The 15,638-nt window shown below is 39.9% G+C and overlaps 2 protein-coding genes across 3 annotated transcripts; one reads left to right on the top strand and one right to left on the bottom strand.

Moving 5' to 3' along the window:
• The first annotated feature begins 242 nt into the window (after positions 1 to 242).
• LOC139286673 (LIM and senescent cell antigen-like-containing domain protein 1) lies at positions 243 to 7,493 on the top strand. 2 transcript variants are annotated; one of them, XM_070907601.1, is made up of 11 exons: positions 243 to 357; positions 1,333 to 1,489; positions 1,658 to 1,724; positions 2,712 to 2,832; positions 3,050 to 3,199; positions 3,363 to 3,513; positions 4,753 to 4,845; positions 4,934 to 4,982; positions 5,103 to 5,178; positions 5,417 to 5,551; positions 6,350 to 7,493. In XM_070907601.1, exons 1-11 carry the CDS (start codon positions 329 to 331, stop codon positions 6,462 to 6,464), a joined length of 1,143 nt encoding a protein of 380 aa, XP_070763702.1. In that variant the 5' UTR covers positions 243 to 328; the 3' UTR covers positions 6,465 to 7,493. The 2 variants fall into 2 exon arrangements, with proteins under 2 accessions (XP_070763702.1, XP_070763780.1); XM_070907679.1 differs by lacking the exon at positions 5,417 to 5,551.
• A 1,655-nt stretch (positions 7,494 to 9,148) lies between these two features.
• Positions 9,149 to 14,476, bottom strand: nkpd1 (NTPase, KAP family P-loop domain containing 1). Its single transcript, XM_070905906.1, has 6 exons — positions 14,472 to 14,476; positions 13,894 to 13,946; positions 12,617 to 12,733; positions 11,791 to 12,110; positions 10,079 to 11,539; positions 9,149 to 9,418 (listed from the first exon to the last, which is right to left on the bottom strand). The coding sequence occupies exons 1-6, from the start codon at positions 14,474 to 14,476 to the stop codon at positions 9,149 to 9,151; spliced, it is 2,226 nt and encodes a 741-aa protein (XP_070762007.1).
• Between the last annotated feature and the right edge of the window lie 1,162 nt (positions 14,477 to 15,638).

The following is a 15,638-nucleotide window of genomic DNA, read 5'->3' as shown; positions in this document are numbered from 1 at the left end:
TGCATATATGTAGTTTGTGTTTGTTGTATGGGACTGCCCCGTCTGTAATCCAGTATGATGAGGCTCTTAAAAAGCCAGACCAATCAAGGACAGTCTGGTGGAGCAGATTTAGAAAGCTGATGATAAACACTTCCATAGACACTCCCCTGGGTGGCCTGCAGCGGCTGCCAGCTCGGCCACGGCAACTTTACGGCTCTGGGAGGGGACAAGACGGCGCAAGGCGGGTCTGCCTTCCCGTGAAAGCTTTGGTAACTCAGCGAAGGGAACTAGCACACCAATTTATGTCAAATTATTAGCTACGTTTCTAAGCCTATCGTGCTGAGAGGTGATGCTGGGAGTGGCTGGAATGACGGGCAGGTAAGAGTTTTCATTAGCAAACATAGAAACCGCTAACTTCAGCCAGCAAGCTAAAGCTAACGTCAATGGATGGCCAACGTAACCACTGGGGCGAAGTTAGCTAACCGCTACGCTAGAACAGATGCCTCCTTCTTAAGACACCATCAGAAATGTTATTAGCAATGCATATTTTGGTCCAGGGCAACAGTTTAACGGTTGATTCATTATTGATACGTTATAGCTAGTTAACTAATATTAAGGAAGTAACGTTAGTGTTCTTCTCCACATTGGTGCTAACGTTAACTGTAAGGTTAGCATGCTAGTTAGCTGTATAACTCGCCAAACTTCGTTTTAAATTCTCAACAGTATGCTAATTATTACCACTCACCACCCCTGAACTTTAATGTCCTTTATGGACGTTCAGGTATGACCATGAATGGTTTGAAGTTAGCTACTTGAAGACAGTATTACTGGGAAATGATGAACTAACATTAAATGACGTTTGGTTGGGTTAGGTACTGTTATTTTAGTTTTACTTTTACCATCTTTAGGTTCCACACGTCAGCATTGGCCTTTAACTATACTGGACTACTAACAGAAACTTGTGTGTTGTGGCATAGTATTGAACTGTATAGTATTAAGGTAATATCTGAGTCTGGTTTAAAGTCAATTAACTAACGTTAGTAAATATGTATGTGTGTGTGGAAGAAAGGCTGCACATCATCTCTCAGTTAGGTTTCAGTACCTCTATTGCTTTACCAAATTAGGTGATGGCTGTGCAGTGAGTAAGAGTGTCAGCGAGTTCTCCAACTGATTCACATATTATTTCCCCTCTCCATGGTGACAGCTGCTGAAACAAGCAGAGCAGTTAATGTAGGAGTTATGTGAGAAATGATAAACACTGGTCCAACCTTGCATCTCAGATATTTGTCAGCCTAACATTTCACAGGGACTCTTGGGAAGTACTAATCTGTATTTTCTTGTCTCATGCAACAGCATTGCTAATGCCCTGGCCTCTGCGGCCTGTGAGCGATGTAAGAGTGGCTTTGCAGCGACTGAGAAGATTGTCAATAGTAATGGAGAGCTGTACCATGAGCAGTGCTTTGTGTGTGCCCAGTGTTTCCAACAGTTTCCAGAGGGACTCTTCTACGAGGTATTGCACTCAAATAGTCATTGTAATTCATTTCACAAATCAACGCAATGAAGAGGCATACTTTGTTCGCTGCATGTGTGGTCGTGATATGTGTAGCACTCTTTTATATAGACAATGTTTTGAATGTGTCTCTTGAGTGAAAGAATCTCATTCTTCTTTTCTTCACAGTTTGAAGGAAGAAAATATTGTGAACATGACTTCCAGATGCTGTTTGCCCCTTGCTGTCACCAATGTGGTGAGTGTAGGGCCTCATTCCTTTAGGGCCTGTCCAGATCTAGTATTTATGGGGTTGTGTGGACCCCAGAAAGACTAGCGATTACTTTGTGGGAGCTAATGGGGATCCAAATAAAGAATAAAGTATCTTGTATTCTGATATATTCAGACTATGTCTAGGTCTAATTGTATTTGAATTTTAGACCTGGTACCAGAATGCATGTGTGCCTCAAGTGATTAGACTTTGCTTCCCTGCACACATTTGATTTATTTTCCAGGGACTGAAAAATGACATTTGCACTTAGCCATACGGCTAGAGAAGGGGATTGTTTTGCCTAGTTGTTTGGCATTAGCAATCAGTTGTGTGTGGGAGGTTTGCCATGAGATAAGCAGATTAAAATGTTGACTGAGCCTTCATTTTCATTGCTGTCACAGACACATCTGTGTTCGCGCTTCACCGGTGGTTCCCAAACCCTTTTGTGCATAAATTTGGGTCCATTTCTGGATCGTTGTCCACTCAACGTGTATTTGACAGACCTTTCATAAACTTCTCCATGCTTTGCAAGCAGTGTATACCACTGCACTGCGGCACATATTTGGATGTAAGCATCCCTGACCTCTATATGTTGTTTGAGTAATTAGATCCCAGTGTGTCCCCACTGATCTTTAAGTCTTTTCATACATTTATTTAGAACTTCCCACTTGTGTTTAGATCACCCAAGATGCATTTTAGTGCTATGTAAGCTTAATTTAAATACTGCTTGACTGTGTCCAGGGAGAGACAGACATGCTCTAATTAAATTAAATAGACAATTAAAATGCATTCAACATTAAAGTGTCACTTTGAGAACACTATAGAAGCATTGTAGTACCACTAGGAGTCCATAATGGAGTGCTCATTAGGAGCTACTGTACAGTACCCAAAAAATAGCATCTAGTCCCAGCAAATATTGGAAAAGTCAAACTTAGACTTGCCTCAAGCTGATTTCTCACTTGTGGTTTCCCTCAGGGGAGTTCATCATTGGTCGTGTCATTAAGGCCATGAACAATAGTTGGCACCCTGACTGCTTCTGCTGTGACATTTGCCAGGCTGTGCTTGCGGACGTGGGGTTTGTCAAAAATGCTGGCAGGTAAGCATCCCAACTTATTACAGTCTTAATATAACACTGTGATGGCCTGTAAAGCAGGCGGTTACACACATGTCAAGCTGCTGACTCACTCACTTCTGTGTTCTAACAAATATTTTTGAAATTTTGAGCAGCTGTGACAGAGTATGTCAAAACATCATTTGAGGCTACAGATTCTGTCTTGACACCCTTACATTTTGTTCTCCTCCATTTACCTTAGGCACCTGTGTCGCCCGTGCCATAACCGTGAGAAAGCCCGTGGCCTGGGCAAGTACATCTGCCAGAAGTGCCATGCCATCATTGAAGAGCAGCCACTGATCTTTAAGAATGACCCCTATCACCCAGACCACTTCAACTGCAACAACTGTGGGTCAGTCTTGCCACTCCACCCCACTGTTTAGTACATAAAACAGCATACTCTTAGCTTCAGAATATGTGTCAGGTTCACATAAATAATGATCTAACATCTAAAAATGCGTTCAAAGCCTGTGTTCCTCTCTCTTTAATGCGTTTCAATGTTTCTCTGTCCACAGGAAGGAATTGACGACTGAAGCCAGGGAATTGAAGGGAGAGCTCTACTGTTTGCCCTGCCATGACAAGATGGGTGTACCAATCTGTGGTGCCTGTAGGAGACCCATCGAGGGGCGTGTCGTCAATGCCATGGGCAAGCAGTGGCATGTGGAGGTCAGTGAACAAGAATGAGACTATTAATCAATACACTAGATACAATGTTGCATTCCCACATTTTCAAATTTATGTATAATATGTTGTTGTTTGTTGTTTTAAGGCCTAGTTTGCGTTAGGAGTTTGTTCTGCCTAAAGAAAGCTCGGCCATTAGGAGTTTACTTTAGGAATCATGATCATGTTTACGATGTTCATGATTTGGTATTTGTTTGGAAAGAAGTAAGGATAGACGTTTTAAGTTTTTTTTTTTTTTTTTTTTCAGTAGTTGGATAGCAAAGGAAACTCAAGTGTAACTCATTTGGACATCATCTTTGCCAACTTGATGTGTCCAAATTCCCAGAGAGAGGTACAGAAAGTGGGCCATTAAACACAAAAACGAATGAAATAATTAAGAATAATTAACAAAATCATGTGGCATTATTTCATGCACAATGTTCTGTGTTGCTGTAAAAGTTCCTGTCACATTATAAGTTGGACCACAGGGAGTATTGCTTTAGAGAGATCACTGACAGTTTCATAATGTTGGACAAATGTCGTTCTGACCACCCTTTTATAGTTGATGTTATATGTAACGCTGCCTTCACACAGAAGCAGAATAAAAGTCAAATGAATTTCACATTTACCATTGCACAGGAAAATTTAAATTCATTAAATATACCACTTTAGAACCAAAACACTGTTAATGAGCTCATTTTGAGGCAGTAGGGGAGATGTGAGCACTTTTAAAAAGATTGTTTCTCCTGAGGCAGCAGATCAAGTTGTGTGTTCATCTGTCTGGAGGCTGCTGAATTTTATACTGTGTTCAAAAAGCTCAAGACTATCAACAGTGTAAAGCAGTCAGTTTAATGCTAAAGACGGTCATTAGCTGAAATTGAAATGTTGTATCTAACCACTTCAGGAATTTTATCTGGTAGGCACCAAAAAAAGTAGCGCTATTTTAAAAACACTGTGGGAACACAACAGTATTATATTACAATATTACAGTGGTTTCTCCATAACACAGTTAGGCTAAATGTGATTAAAAACAAAGCAACACTAAAAGATTACTATCGTAATATTTCTCCAAAGGTTAAGTCTATAACATTTCTAAGTGAGTAAACATATTCATGTTATACTATGTAATATTCATGTTTCAGGCACTCTCTCCATGTCTGTTGGCACCTGCTCCTCTACTCACTTTCACAAGCTTTCGTTTGGAGTTTTCCCCCGTCCCTCAGCAACGTTTGTTTTTGTTTACAGCATTTTGTGTGTGCCAAATGTGAGAAGCCTTTCCTCGGTCATCGGCATTACGAGAGGAAGGGGTTGGCTTACTGTGAGACTCATTATAACCAGGTATGAAAAAAGAAAGAGCCACAAAAAGTTTACACAAAAACTGATCTGTTGTATGAACACCCAATCTCCTTGTTTCTCTGTTATCAAGCTCTTTGGCGATGTGTGCTATCACTGCAACCGTGTGATTGAAGGCGATGGTGAGTATCAGTATAATAAAACTCATATTCAGTACATTCTTTTTTGCAATTTTCAAAATGTTGCTTGAAGATACAACAGTTGAATGTTCATAATTTCCTGTCTTTTTCTTTGATATTCAGTGGTGTCTGCTCTCAACAAGGCCTGGTGTGTCAGTTGTTTCTCATGTTCCACCTGCAACACAAAACTCACTCTCAAGTAAGTCATGTTGCTCATTAATAGCTTCTTTTGGTAACTAATCGTGTACAATACTACCAGCAGTTATTTTCCTCTCAGTTTTCAGTAACACTCCCACTTAACCCCTACTTTAGAGTTAGTCTTAACACTTGTTTTGTCTTGTCTTTCTCCTGCTACAACTCTTCCCTCTTTGGCTCTTTTACTTTTCACCCTTTTCCTTCAATTTCTCCTCTTTACATGCTTCACTGTGGTAACTCAGAGATAAGTTTGTTGAAATTGACCTGAGGCCAGTGTGCAAGCACTGCTATGAGAGCATGCCGGAGGAGCTGAAACGCCGCCTGGCTCGACGTGAGCGTGATGCCAAAGACCGCAAGAAAAAACCTGCTGTCTGTCTGTAGAGTTATTGTTCTTCACAACTCACCACTCCATCCGTTGGTTGGTGCTATCTCTGCCTTCCTCTTTTTACGTGGTGTTCCTTTGACAGTACAGCATGATGTCATTATTTCTCATTTATTTTGTAAGGTAAAACCAACACTCTGCAATTGTTTTGTGTTAAAGGCGTTTGTGCAAAACATCTGAAGTATACGTATATTAAACATACGCATACATAGACACTTTGCAGCGTTTTTGTTTTCTAAATGCCGCAAATGTGCTCTCAAACTGGTGAAGAGGTTTTCTTCATTTGCATGTGTTTTGCCCATTCACGTGTTTTCTCAAGCTGCAGTGTGTTGAGCTCTCAGGGCCACCGTATTTTTGGCATTTTTGCTTGAAGATCGACTGAAGCGATTAAACGATTTATCACTTATCGAAATAGTTGCCAATTCATTTTCTGTCTGTCGACTAATTGTTTCAGCTCCACTTATGAGAAACTTTAGCATCCATCAAGATTTAATTGTTTTGGTTTGAATGAGATAAGTATAATTGCTGCCTTGCACTAAAGGGGAAAGCTGCAGGATAATTTCAGTGGTTTCCATGATAATTCCAGATCAGATGGGGTGTTACCTCCTAAAGGTATGGTCCTAATGCTAATATAATTTAAAGTGAGGCGATTGTGACTTCAATTAAATTTGAACCTGCAGTGATGATAATATTAAGATAAAACATCTGCAGGTCGGAGGGAAATCTAAAAGGTTAATAATGTGGGTCGTTGGATCACATAGTACTGACATGATCTTTCTATCCTTCTTTGCAGGAACAAGTTTGTTGAGTTTGACATGAAGCCTGTTTGTAAAAAGTGTTATGAGAAGTTTCCTCTGGAGCTGAAGAAAAGGCTCAAGAAGCTTGCTGAGTCCTTGGGACGCAAGTGAGCTGCTTCTGGCCAAACGACCTGGAAGGAAAATATCCAGGAGAACTGCTGCATTACAACATAAGGACCCGGCATTATCCCAGTTCACCAATAGAAGTCATTTAAATCTGGGATCCGTTTATAAATATAAATATATATATACACTGTGGTGTTGTCATAAAGGTGCCTGTTAGAAGCTGTTGTTTTTCTTTTTCTTTTTTACACAAATGTTTCTTTTTTTTTTTTATACATTCCTAAATTGTCCAAATTTGTTATTTTCTCCTAGACAAGGCACATGGTCCCAGTTTATTTTGACTTTACCATAAGCATAATTGCTCACTGAAATGTCTAAAACTGTTCTGAATTTGAAAAGATTGTTGTTTTGAATTACATGTGTGCCTTGAATATATGAACTATGTGTCTTAAAATGTAACTTACATATAATTATGCCTTAGTAAATCTATCTTAATTAGACAAGGTAACTACTGCAGACTTTTACTAGACTTCCCACCTTTTGAGCATTAACAAAGCAACCACTGTGTTCTTTAGGACGAATTCTCTTCTTGCTTCATGAAAAAATAAATAACATGTTTCAAGAAAAACTTAAAATTAGCTATTACTTGGAGCAAGGCCCATCTAAAAACCAGTAAGTGTTAATGTTCAGTTTGTACTGTATGCTTTCAAGATGTGTGATAGTGTAATGGTATTGCTTGTACTGTAAATGCCTGGGGTTTGTGTGATATTTTTAGCCAAGTGAATGTTCAAAGGAATCCAGATGAAATGAACCATCATCTGATTATTTAACATGAGAACGCTTTGATGTTAAAATATCATTAATGTGTCAGCATATTGCTTGGGCTGTTTGTAAACTGGCAAAGTACCACACAACAACAAACAAAAAAAATTCCCTGGATGAGCATTTTATTATGGGACATTGGGGTATACATTTAATTTGCCACAGTTTACATTTTATTGATTTGCATGCAGTACTGCAGTACATATACAATAGTTGATTTCTGCTTAATGATCAATAAAAGTATTCCTAAACACATCACAGTGAATTTCAATCAATTAAATACCAATTATACTTAATATCTAATTCCTGTTCAGGCTCTGAAATAGATGCAATCCTATGTCTGTGCATCAAAGGGATTTCCACAACCTAAACATTCAGTTAATATTCTCTGACTTTATTAAAGAGCAGCAAAACATAACAGAAGTTATCTCAGGGCACTTTTCATATAGAGCAGGTCTAGACTGTACTCTTAAATATTACTTACAGACACCTAACAATTCCCACCATTCATGATGTATAGCATAGGCACATTTCACACCTCATTATATACATTCACTGATTCCATAAAAATGTTACAGTAAAAGTCACAGTACTTACATAATAAAAACAACTGCAACCTGCCAAAAAAAAAAGTAAACGGTAGTAAAACCTACAATCAAGTTGCAATTTTGTGCACGAAGGAGCCTCCTGATAACCCTCACAGTGAACTGCAGCCTCAGTAGTTGATGGAACATCCCATCAGTTTAGATAAATATCTTCATGTTCATGTCAGTGTGATAGAGTGGTAAAGAGAGAGTGAAAGACTTATAATAGAGCCCCTGGAGCTTCTTATTTTAATGTAAGGTGTACATATATATTTGAATAGTACTGAAAATGACTTTAAAAGCAATAGTAAAATAATAACTGGTCTGTGTTTTCTTTAGGTAACGTGTTTCACAGCCTATTATCTTCCTGATCCTTTTCTGTTTGCCACCTTTACTATAACACACTGACAGAAAAAAAGCAACAGTATTGTCTCGTAATAGACCCTTTTCACCGCAGACACTTCGACTTATCATAGTAGGAAAAGCACAGGTGTTATTAGTAACTCTAACAATGGCTCCATTCTGAGCAGCTCATTACAAATAAAGTTTGAGACCAGAGAGAATGCAATTCAATTTGGTATCATGGCTCAATGTGTCATCACTCTCCAGATGAGAAGGGAGCGATCAATTGAAATGCCTCAAGAGGATTGTAGAGAAGAGGTGTATGTTTGAATGGAGCAGGAAGCAAAGGAGAATGCATGAAGACATTTGAGCAGCAGTTTAGCAGTTCTGTCTGAACTATTGCGCGCCACTTTCTAAATGCGAAAGAGGTCAGAGGAGAATGGTCAGACATGTTCCTGCTAAACTGGTTTATAGCTAATATGAAGACATACTGTAGTGATTAATGTTTGACTATAGTGTGAGCCAACTGAAGTGTTAAACAATCAGATAAGCTAATAAGGACTCGAAAGATTAGTTCATTATTTGGGGGCATACATTTGCATAAGCTTAGTTTAGCATAAAGACTGGGAGCAGGGGCAAACAGCTAGCCTGGCTCTGTCCAAAGTTAAAAACACACTAAAGCTAATAATTAACATGTTGTATCTTGCTTGTTGAATCCATACAAAACAGAAATGCAAAAATGTCAAGTTGCGGTTTTACTAGGAATTATTTGTTGTAACTCTTGGCGAACGTCTGGGCGCACTGATAAGTGTTAATTAGTGGAGTTTAGTTGGAGGTGTTGGTAGGTGTATAAGTAAATTTCCCACAATGATTTCCCAAAAAGTCGTGTTAATAAATCTTACACATGCAGATCATAATTTTAGGGATATCAGATATCAGGCTTTCTGAAAATGGATCAGATTCCTACATGCAGCTGTTACAGACTCAAGTAGACGGGAAATTATGGGGAACGCGTAGGGTGAACCTAGACGGCTGGTTCCGAGGTTGCGAAGGTGTCAGTGGCATGTTCTTGTATTGTGGTCGGAGATGTGATGGTAAACCCAGGAAGTGCAGTCTAAAACGTGCCCATTCACCGAAGGTCATATTTAGGAGGTCTTTAAGGTCATCTGCTTCACCAAAGACCAGTGCCGAACCATTGAGGTCATTGCTTCTCACAATATCAATATACCTACTGGCGTATTCCATCCTCTCCAACTAGGAAAAAGAAGAAAATTTAAGCATCATAAACACAGAGGAATAATATGATTTAATTCCTAATCCTTGCTGATATGACTGACTTGAAAATAATTTTCTTTTGCATTGGCAACACATTCCTACACATTAAAAGCATTCAACTGGTGACACACAGGGTTGCTTTTATTGTGAAGCAGTCACAGGAAATGCAATGTATTTGTAAGAAAGAAAGAGAAATGCCTCTAGAAAACATGTTAATTCTCTGCGTGTCTTAACAGTGGATCAGTTTGAAATATTGCAGAGAGTAAAGGAACAAGAGGGAGCAGCAGTTGGATGAAGAGCTGCAAGCGACAGGCTGCACACCTCCAACTCCTCAGCAGGGTAACAGAATCCAATGTTCCCTCCTGCTGTGTAGGAAGCTACTCGTGCCATGTGAAAATCAGATTGTGGTTGGCATGATGGAAAAAGGACAATTATTGACTGACTTCTTCATTAAAACAACATGAGTTTGTTTGGCTGCACACCAGTTGTTCCTCTGTTGTATGTCTGATAAAGTAGCTGCTCAAGATGTGTTTGCTGTAGTATGACACCGCACTTGCTGTTACCATCAGTAACCACAGGTGTTGCCAAATCAACCAGGACTGAAATCTTACATATTATAGCTTTGAAGAAGTTTCTTACCTCTTTACATACATCCTCTGTATCCATTTTGACGATAGTTGTGATTGGCAGGGGAGCTAGGTCCCTCATCCAACCAGAATCTTTCAGCCTGGATGTCCCTCTGATCTGAGCCAGCTCCTTCCTAATAGTATGATCCAGGTTCACCGTCGCCACTTTAAATGCCTTCAAGTCCTTTACTGTGAATTGGAAATCTACTGCAAGAAAACTTTCAAACATCTCAGGATCTCCATCCTGCTCGAGGAGGTCCTCAATCTCTGCACTCATCACATACAGCTCTGCCCTGGACTCACTGAAGACTTTCCATAAAGTCTTTGAATCATCGAAGTTGGCCACATTCTTATGATCAATGCCTGCTTTCTGCTGAGCATCTTCCACACACTGGATGATCCAGCTGAGGCGGCAAGGCCACTGATTGGCCAAGACCACCCATGCTGCGATGTATTGTGCTTGAGGAAGCTCTTTATTCAAGGCCTTCATGATTATCACAGTCACTCGAATGGAGTTGATCGTCCTCCTCATAGACATGGCATCATCTAACATGTACTTGTTTAGATTCCTTTCATTGCTGGTCAGGATGCTGCTGACCAGCTCCTCTACTTCCTCCCCCATTACATCCAGCGCTGCTGTAGTTTTATCCATCAGTGGACTTGACTGTTTCGTTTCCAATTCAATCTCCACTACAGATACCTCTGACAAAGATCTCTTTTTGAGGCCCCCACTATGTCTACCTTCCCTCATGCTTTCGTCATCAGGGAATTTTGAATTACGCACGAGGCTGTAAAATAAATTGCGCTTTGAATCATCGCTCAGTGGTGGGACTGTGAAAGCCAGAGTCACAATGCAGTTCAACAGTGCATAAGCTCTGTCCTCTTTGCTGAAGCAGCCATCTGCAAAGTTCACTTTCTGTATAAGAACATCTGGGTTGACGGCCAAAATGGAAATATACGGACTTCCCTCATCTGAAAGCAGAATGTTGATGGCCTCCAGAACTGCAACAATTTTCTTGGGGGGGCACCGGTCCAGATTGGTGATCTTCAGTACCAATCGGATCCTTCTTCTCTCAAACAGCTCCATAAATTGGATGAAGCGAGTCAGAAACCACATTTCCTTCCTCACTTCGTTCATGAAGCCCAGTTGGCTGCTGACCCGGTCATTGTCCATCCCCTTCTTGATGTTCAGATCCTGGCTGAAGATGAGGTTCTTACCCATCATAAAGGCAAACCTCAGTGCGCTTGCTGCAGGGACTCCTAACGCAGCGATGACCAGGCCCTCCAGCACACCCACCTGGCCTTTTGATCCATTCACCCCCTCGCCTGGCTGCACGTCATGTTTGGGCAGGTCAAAAGTCAACATGAATACCAGGATGATAATTGGTACCACAAGAATGAACAGGACGAAAAACCACAGAGGGCAGCAGCAAACATTTTTAGACCTCCAATCGTTAGGACCATCTTCCACTATCTGAATTGTTTTATAAAAACGAAACAAAACACAAGCAAGAAGCAGGTTAGACACCATGTTTTTAGCCACTCCAGCTACATGACAGTTTGTCAGTTGGTCCACCACTTTCATTTGGACTGAAATATCTTATCACCTATCAGATGGAATGCCATGATATTTTGTACATACACTTATGGTGCCTAGACGATGAATCCTAATGACTTTGGTGGTCTTTCTTTAATAACTGAGAAAACTTAAGAAAATCCACAAACCTTCTTCTTGATTTCATCTTCTTCATCATGTTGAGCCACACGATAGAGTACAAGCTGTAATTTCCCAAAGTGAAACTGCATGGCCTGAAACAGTCGTATGGCTAGCCCGGCCCAAAGCAAATCACTTCCTGCAAAATGCCAGGCACTAAAATGTACAGAAATGAACCTGATGTGACGGTGATTCAGGTTCTCTTTGGTCCAAATGGGATTGTAGAACAGCAGTCGGCCAATGAGCGCTAGAAAGTCAGTAAATGACGGCTTAACTGAGCGAGGCCTGGATCTTCCTTTGTATTCCTGCTTAGCTTCCTGCTTCATGTACTCTGAAGAAACACAAAACATTGATATTTACATTTAGGATAAATACTTTAGCCGGTTGGGGCATATGTAAAGACAAACAATATAAATCATGGCAAAAAGGTATCAAGACAGGAAAAACAACATGTTGGGTAGTTGGCTTGGATGTAAAGAGGATAATGAGGTTTTTTTTTATTAGGTTGTAATAATATTGTGCTGCCACAGCATTTTCTTTGTTAACAGGTGCAGTTTCTACAGTCAACATACCAGTTTCACACACTGCTCATGTTTACAGTGAACATTGTAGAGTGAACACTGAAAACAGAAACCGCGTCATAAACACTGGCTGCATGCAAATCATTTGAAGTTTAGTTTTTACGTTTGGTGGCAACATCAAGACTTTAAACATCCTATAGTTCCTGCCCACAGACTGTAGACACTGTCACAGGGCTTTAAGTGGTTGATTAAAGCAAGAGCCATTCGGCACACAAAGGAGATGACATGCTGGGTTACAGAGAGAGCGTCAACGTACCTTCCATTTGTCTGAGGATCATGTTATTTCGATTCTGACATGAAGAGTAGAGTCCTACAGTTGCAGGTGATGAAACTTTTGTCAGGGTCTTGGACAGCGCATATGCATAAATATTGTCTGAAAGGAGATTTAAAGGAAAAAAATGATTTAAAAAAATGCCATTTTTCATTTTGTATTCACATGAACGTAGCTGATTCTCTCATCCACAGAGTGTTCTGTGAGCAAAAACATTACAAGTAACCTAAGAGTGGGAAGATTATTTGACACACCTATTCAAAGAATTACTCACATTACAAACTGAGAGAACTGGATCTCTGGTAGACACGCTCATAGGATTAATTATTACAGGCAGCGTTCTTGATTGAAGGCAAATATGTTTTTCTTATTTAAGCTCACTAATGCTGAACTAAACTGAAATGACAGTGCAGGTAAATGATGCTTGTTCATTTTGGCATTAATGAGGTTAGCTTTTGCACTCATTTCGGGAAAGTGTTCAACCTTCTATTGTACTGTATGTACTGTATAGGCTATAATGTAGGGTCACATTAAACTTAATCTTTAAACTGTAAACTTGGTACATATTGTGTGGGACTGTCAGTTAAGCCACTGCATTTATCATCTTAAGTTATTTAAAAAAATAAAAAGATCACTGGTAACATGTGTGTCTTTAAGAGTCAAAACAATAACAACAAATAAATAGGCCCATGTGGATTAATGTAGTGTGAAACAAAAACAGCTAATTCATCCCTTTTACAATCATGATGATATCCTTGTCATAACTCCGTTTAACAATAACATATGACAGTGTTAAGCAATTATAAGCTCTGAATGCTACATGATTAAAGCAGTTATAAACAATTTTCAGTATAGAGTACATTATTGACATAAATACTGCGCTCTAATTGATTAATGGCAATCAGTTAAGAATAAAACAGTCATAAAGAGGGAGGTTACAGCAAAAATACAAACCAACCATTACTGCTAAATGATCTACATTATGATAAAGAGCAGCAGAGGGAAGATAATATATAATATATAGAGAGACAGAGGGGCACTGTTTCAGCAAAATAGGACAAAAGACCAGAGGCTGAGACACACGCGTCCCTGATTCAGACATCATGAGCATTTCCACTCCCAGTGCATGATAATGTTCTCAGACGGGTACCTGCGACAATTTCATTAAAAAAGTGAAACTGAAAGTGAAACTGCAGCCCTTATGAGCAGGAGGCAAGAAAGCCGTGCCACATCCGAGTCATTACCTGCAGATAATAACGTACCTTTTGTTGGCTGAGACATGATGACTGCAGCTTTCACAGAAAATCTCTTTGACCTGTCAAGAATAAGGAACAGCGGGGAACTCAAGCAGTGCAGACAGTGAAGTGTGCGTGCATGTACGCGCGCGTGTGTGTGTGTGTGCGCGCGCGTGTGCTCTCCGTTTAGCTGCAGATTCACACCTCTTCCTCGTCATGCGAGGGTGGAGCAATCACAATCAGCAAATGGGACACTCCCGCGTCATTTCGGAGACACCTAACTATTCCTGACGTGCAACTTCTGTTTATTTATTTTTTTATTCAGTGTATGGTGAGAATAAATAGCCTACAAGTTGTATAAATACTTTAGTAACAGTTTTAAAGAAAAACACTGGACACCTGTTGCACAATTATGTATTCTGCTCTACGAAAACTGTGACTTTATAGAAAAAACGCCAAAATCAGTTTATTACTGAGGGCAGGACATGGAGCAGGAATGAAAACAGCTATAAATACTTTGGATAAAGGTTTTGGCTTTTGAAAGGCAGGTACAGTGTTCTTTTAGCACTAATACAGTAACTGCAACTCAGCTATACTATTTGTACCTCATCGCTACCCTGAATGAACTGAGAGAAAGTCGACAAAGTTGTGAGAGTGCACAAAGGAGGACTTGTGGAAGCATGATACAGTTGGTGTAAATAAATAATACGAACAAACTCAAACATATCATGTGTGAGCAGGCAAAGGTGCTTTCTGTCACCAGTGAGGGGAGCTCCAATACAAAAACCCTACTGTTTTGGACACAGACAGTGTTGATTCAGCACACTCAGTTTAACTTGGAGATTTGGTGTTAAAGATTTGTTTGTTCATGTACTAAACACCTGTCCAGCTAAACCGAAAGTACCACATGTGGGATGAATGTCCTTGAGAGTGCTTACATAGCACAAAACAACAAGCCACAATGAGTTTTTTTTTCTTTTTTCTGAGTGCTGATTGACAGGCATTTAAGTGAATTGTCTTAAGATGATATCCTGACATTCATGCATGGGTATGCACCCTCCCAGAGTCCAGGTTGTTATTATGAGTACCGAAATGACAACACGTTTGCTGTGTCAATGATTACCTTGCATTATCTAGTCCCTATCCCTGCTGGCAACATATTTTCTCTTTGTGTTCTTGCCTGCACATGCCTAAGAGATTCACAGACCGTCTGACAGACCAAGTACAAAACAGAGTTTCAGACAGACTTTTATTTAACTTTAAGTTTATGTTTAACTTTGATGGTACAACTTCTGTGTGCACCAAAGGACACTAAACTACAACCGTAAAACTTCTGTAATTAAGCCATAAGCTCCAATAAAATAAAGATAAAATAATGTTATTCCTGGGCAGAAATGTGTTACTGATGAAACAATCTTACCTGGTTAGTTTCCAAATGTCAGTTCTGACTCATCTACAGTCTCAAACTTTTAACGTATCCAAAAAAAAAGGACCATGCAGCAGGAGCAGCTAAGGCGTGGTGAACCTCATACCACCAAGACCTCTGCGCTGTAAAACTTTACAACACTGATAAGAGGGGAAAAAAGCCACCTGATAACCACAGGCTATGTCTGTAGGCCCGGACACTTTCCAGGAAGTGAGGTCACATACATGATGAAATTATTTCTAAGAGATGGAGCTGTTCATTTCTTCCATTCTCCTTTTCCAATCCGTTACCCCATACTCCTGCTCCCAATCTTCTCTCTATTCATAGAATCTGAGTGAAGTGGGTA

This window comes from Enoplosus armatus, chromosome 1, assembly GCF_043641665.1.
Source record: "Enoplosus armatus isolate fEnoArm2 chromosome 1, fEnoArm2.hap1, whole genome shotgun sequence".
Classification (NCBI taxonomy): Eukaryota; Metazoa; Chordata; class Actinopteri; order Centrarchiformes; family Enoplosidae; genus Enoplosus; species Enoplosus armatus.
Note: the sequence above shows the minus strand (reverse complement) of the source record. Positions and strands in the feature narration are given on the sequence as shown.

Excerpts from the sequence above, each read along its gene's own strand:
- LOC139286673 (XM_070907601.1), top strand. The coding sequence starts at position 329 with ATGCTGGGAGTGGCTGGAATGACGGGCAG. Across the intron at positions 1,490-1,657 it reads CAGAGGGACTCTTCTACGAG|TTTGAAGGAAGAAAATATTG; the intron begins GTATTGCACTCA and ends TTTTCTTCACAG. Across the intron at positions 4,983-5,102 it reads CCGTGTGATTGAAGGCGATG|TGGTGTCTGCTCTCAACAAG; the intron begins GTGAGTATCAGT and ends TTTGATATTCAG.
- nkpd1 (XM_070905906.1), bottom strand. Across the intron at positions 12,734-13,893 it reads CATGTCTCAGCCAACAAAAG|ACAATATTTATGCATATGCG; the intron begins GTACGTTATTAT and ends ATCTCCTTTCAG. Across the intron at positions 9,419-10,078 it reads CAGAGGATGTATGTAAAGAG|TTGGAGAGGATGGAATACGC; the intron begins GTAAGAAACTTC and ends TCTTTTTCCTAG.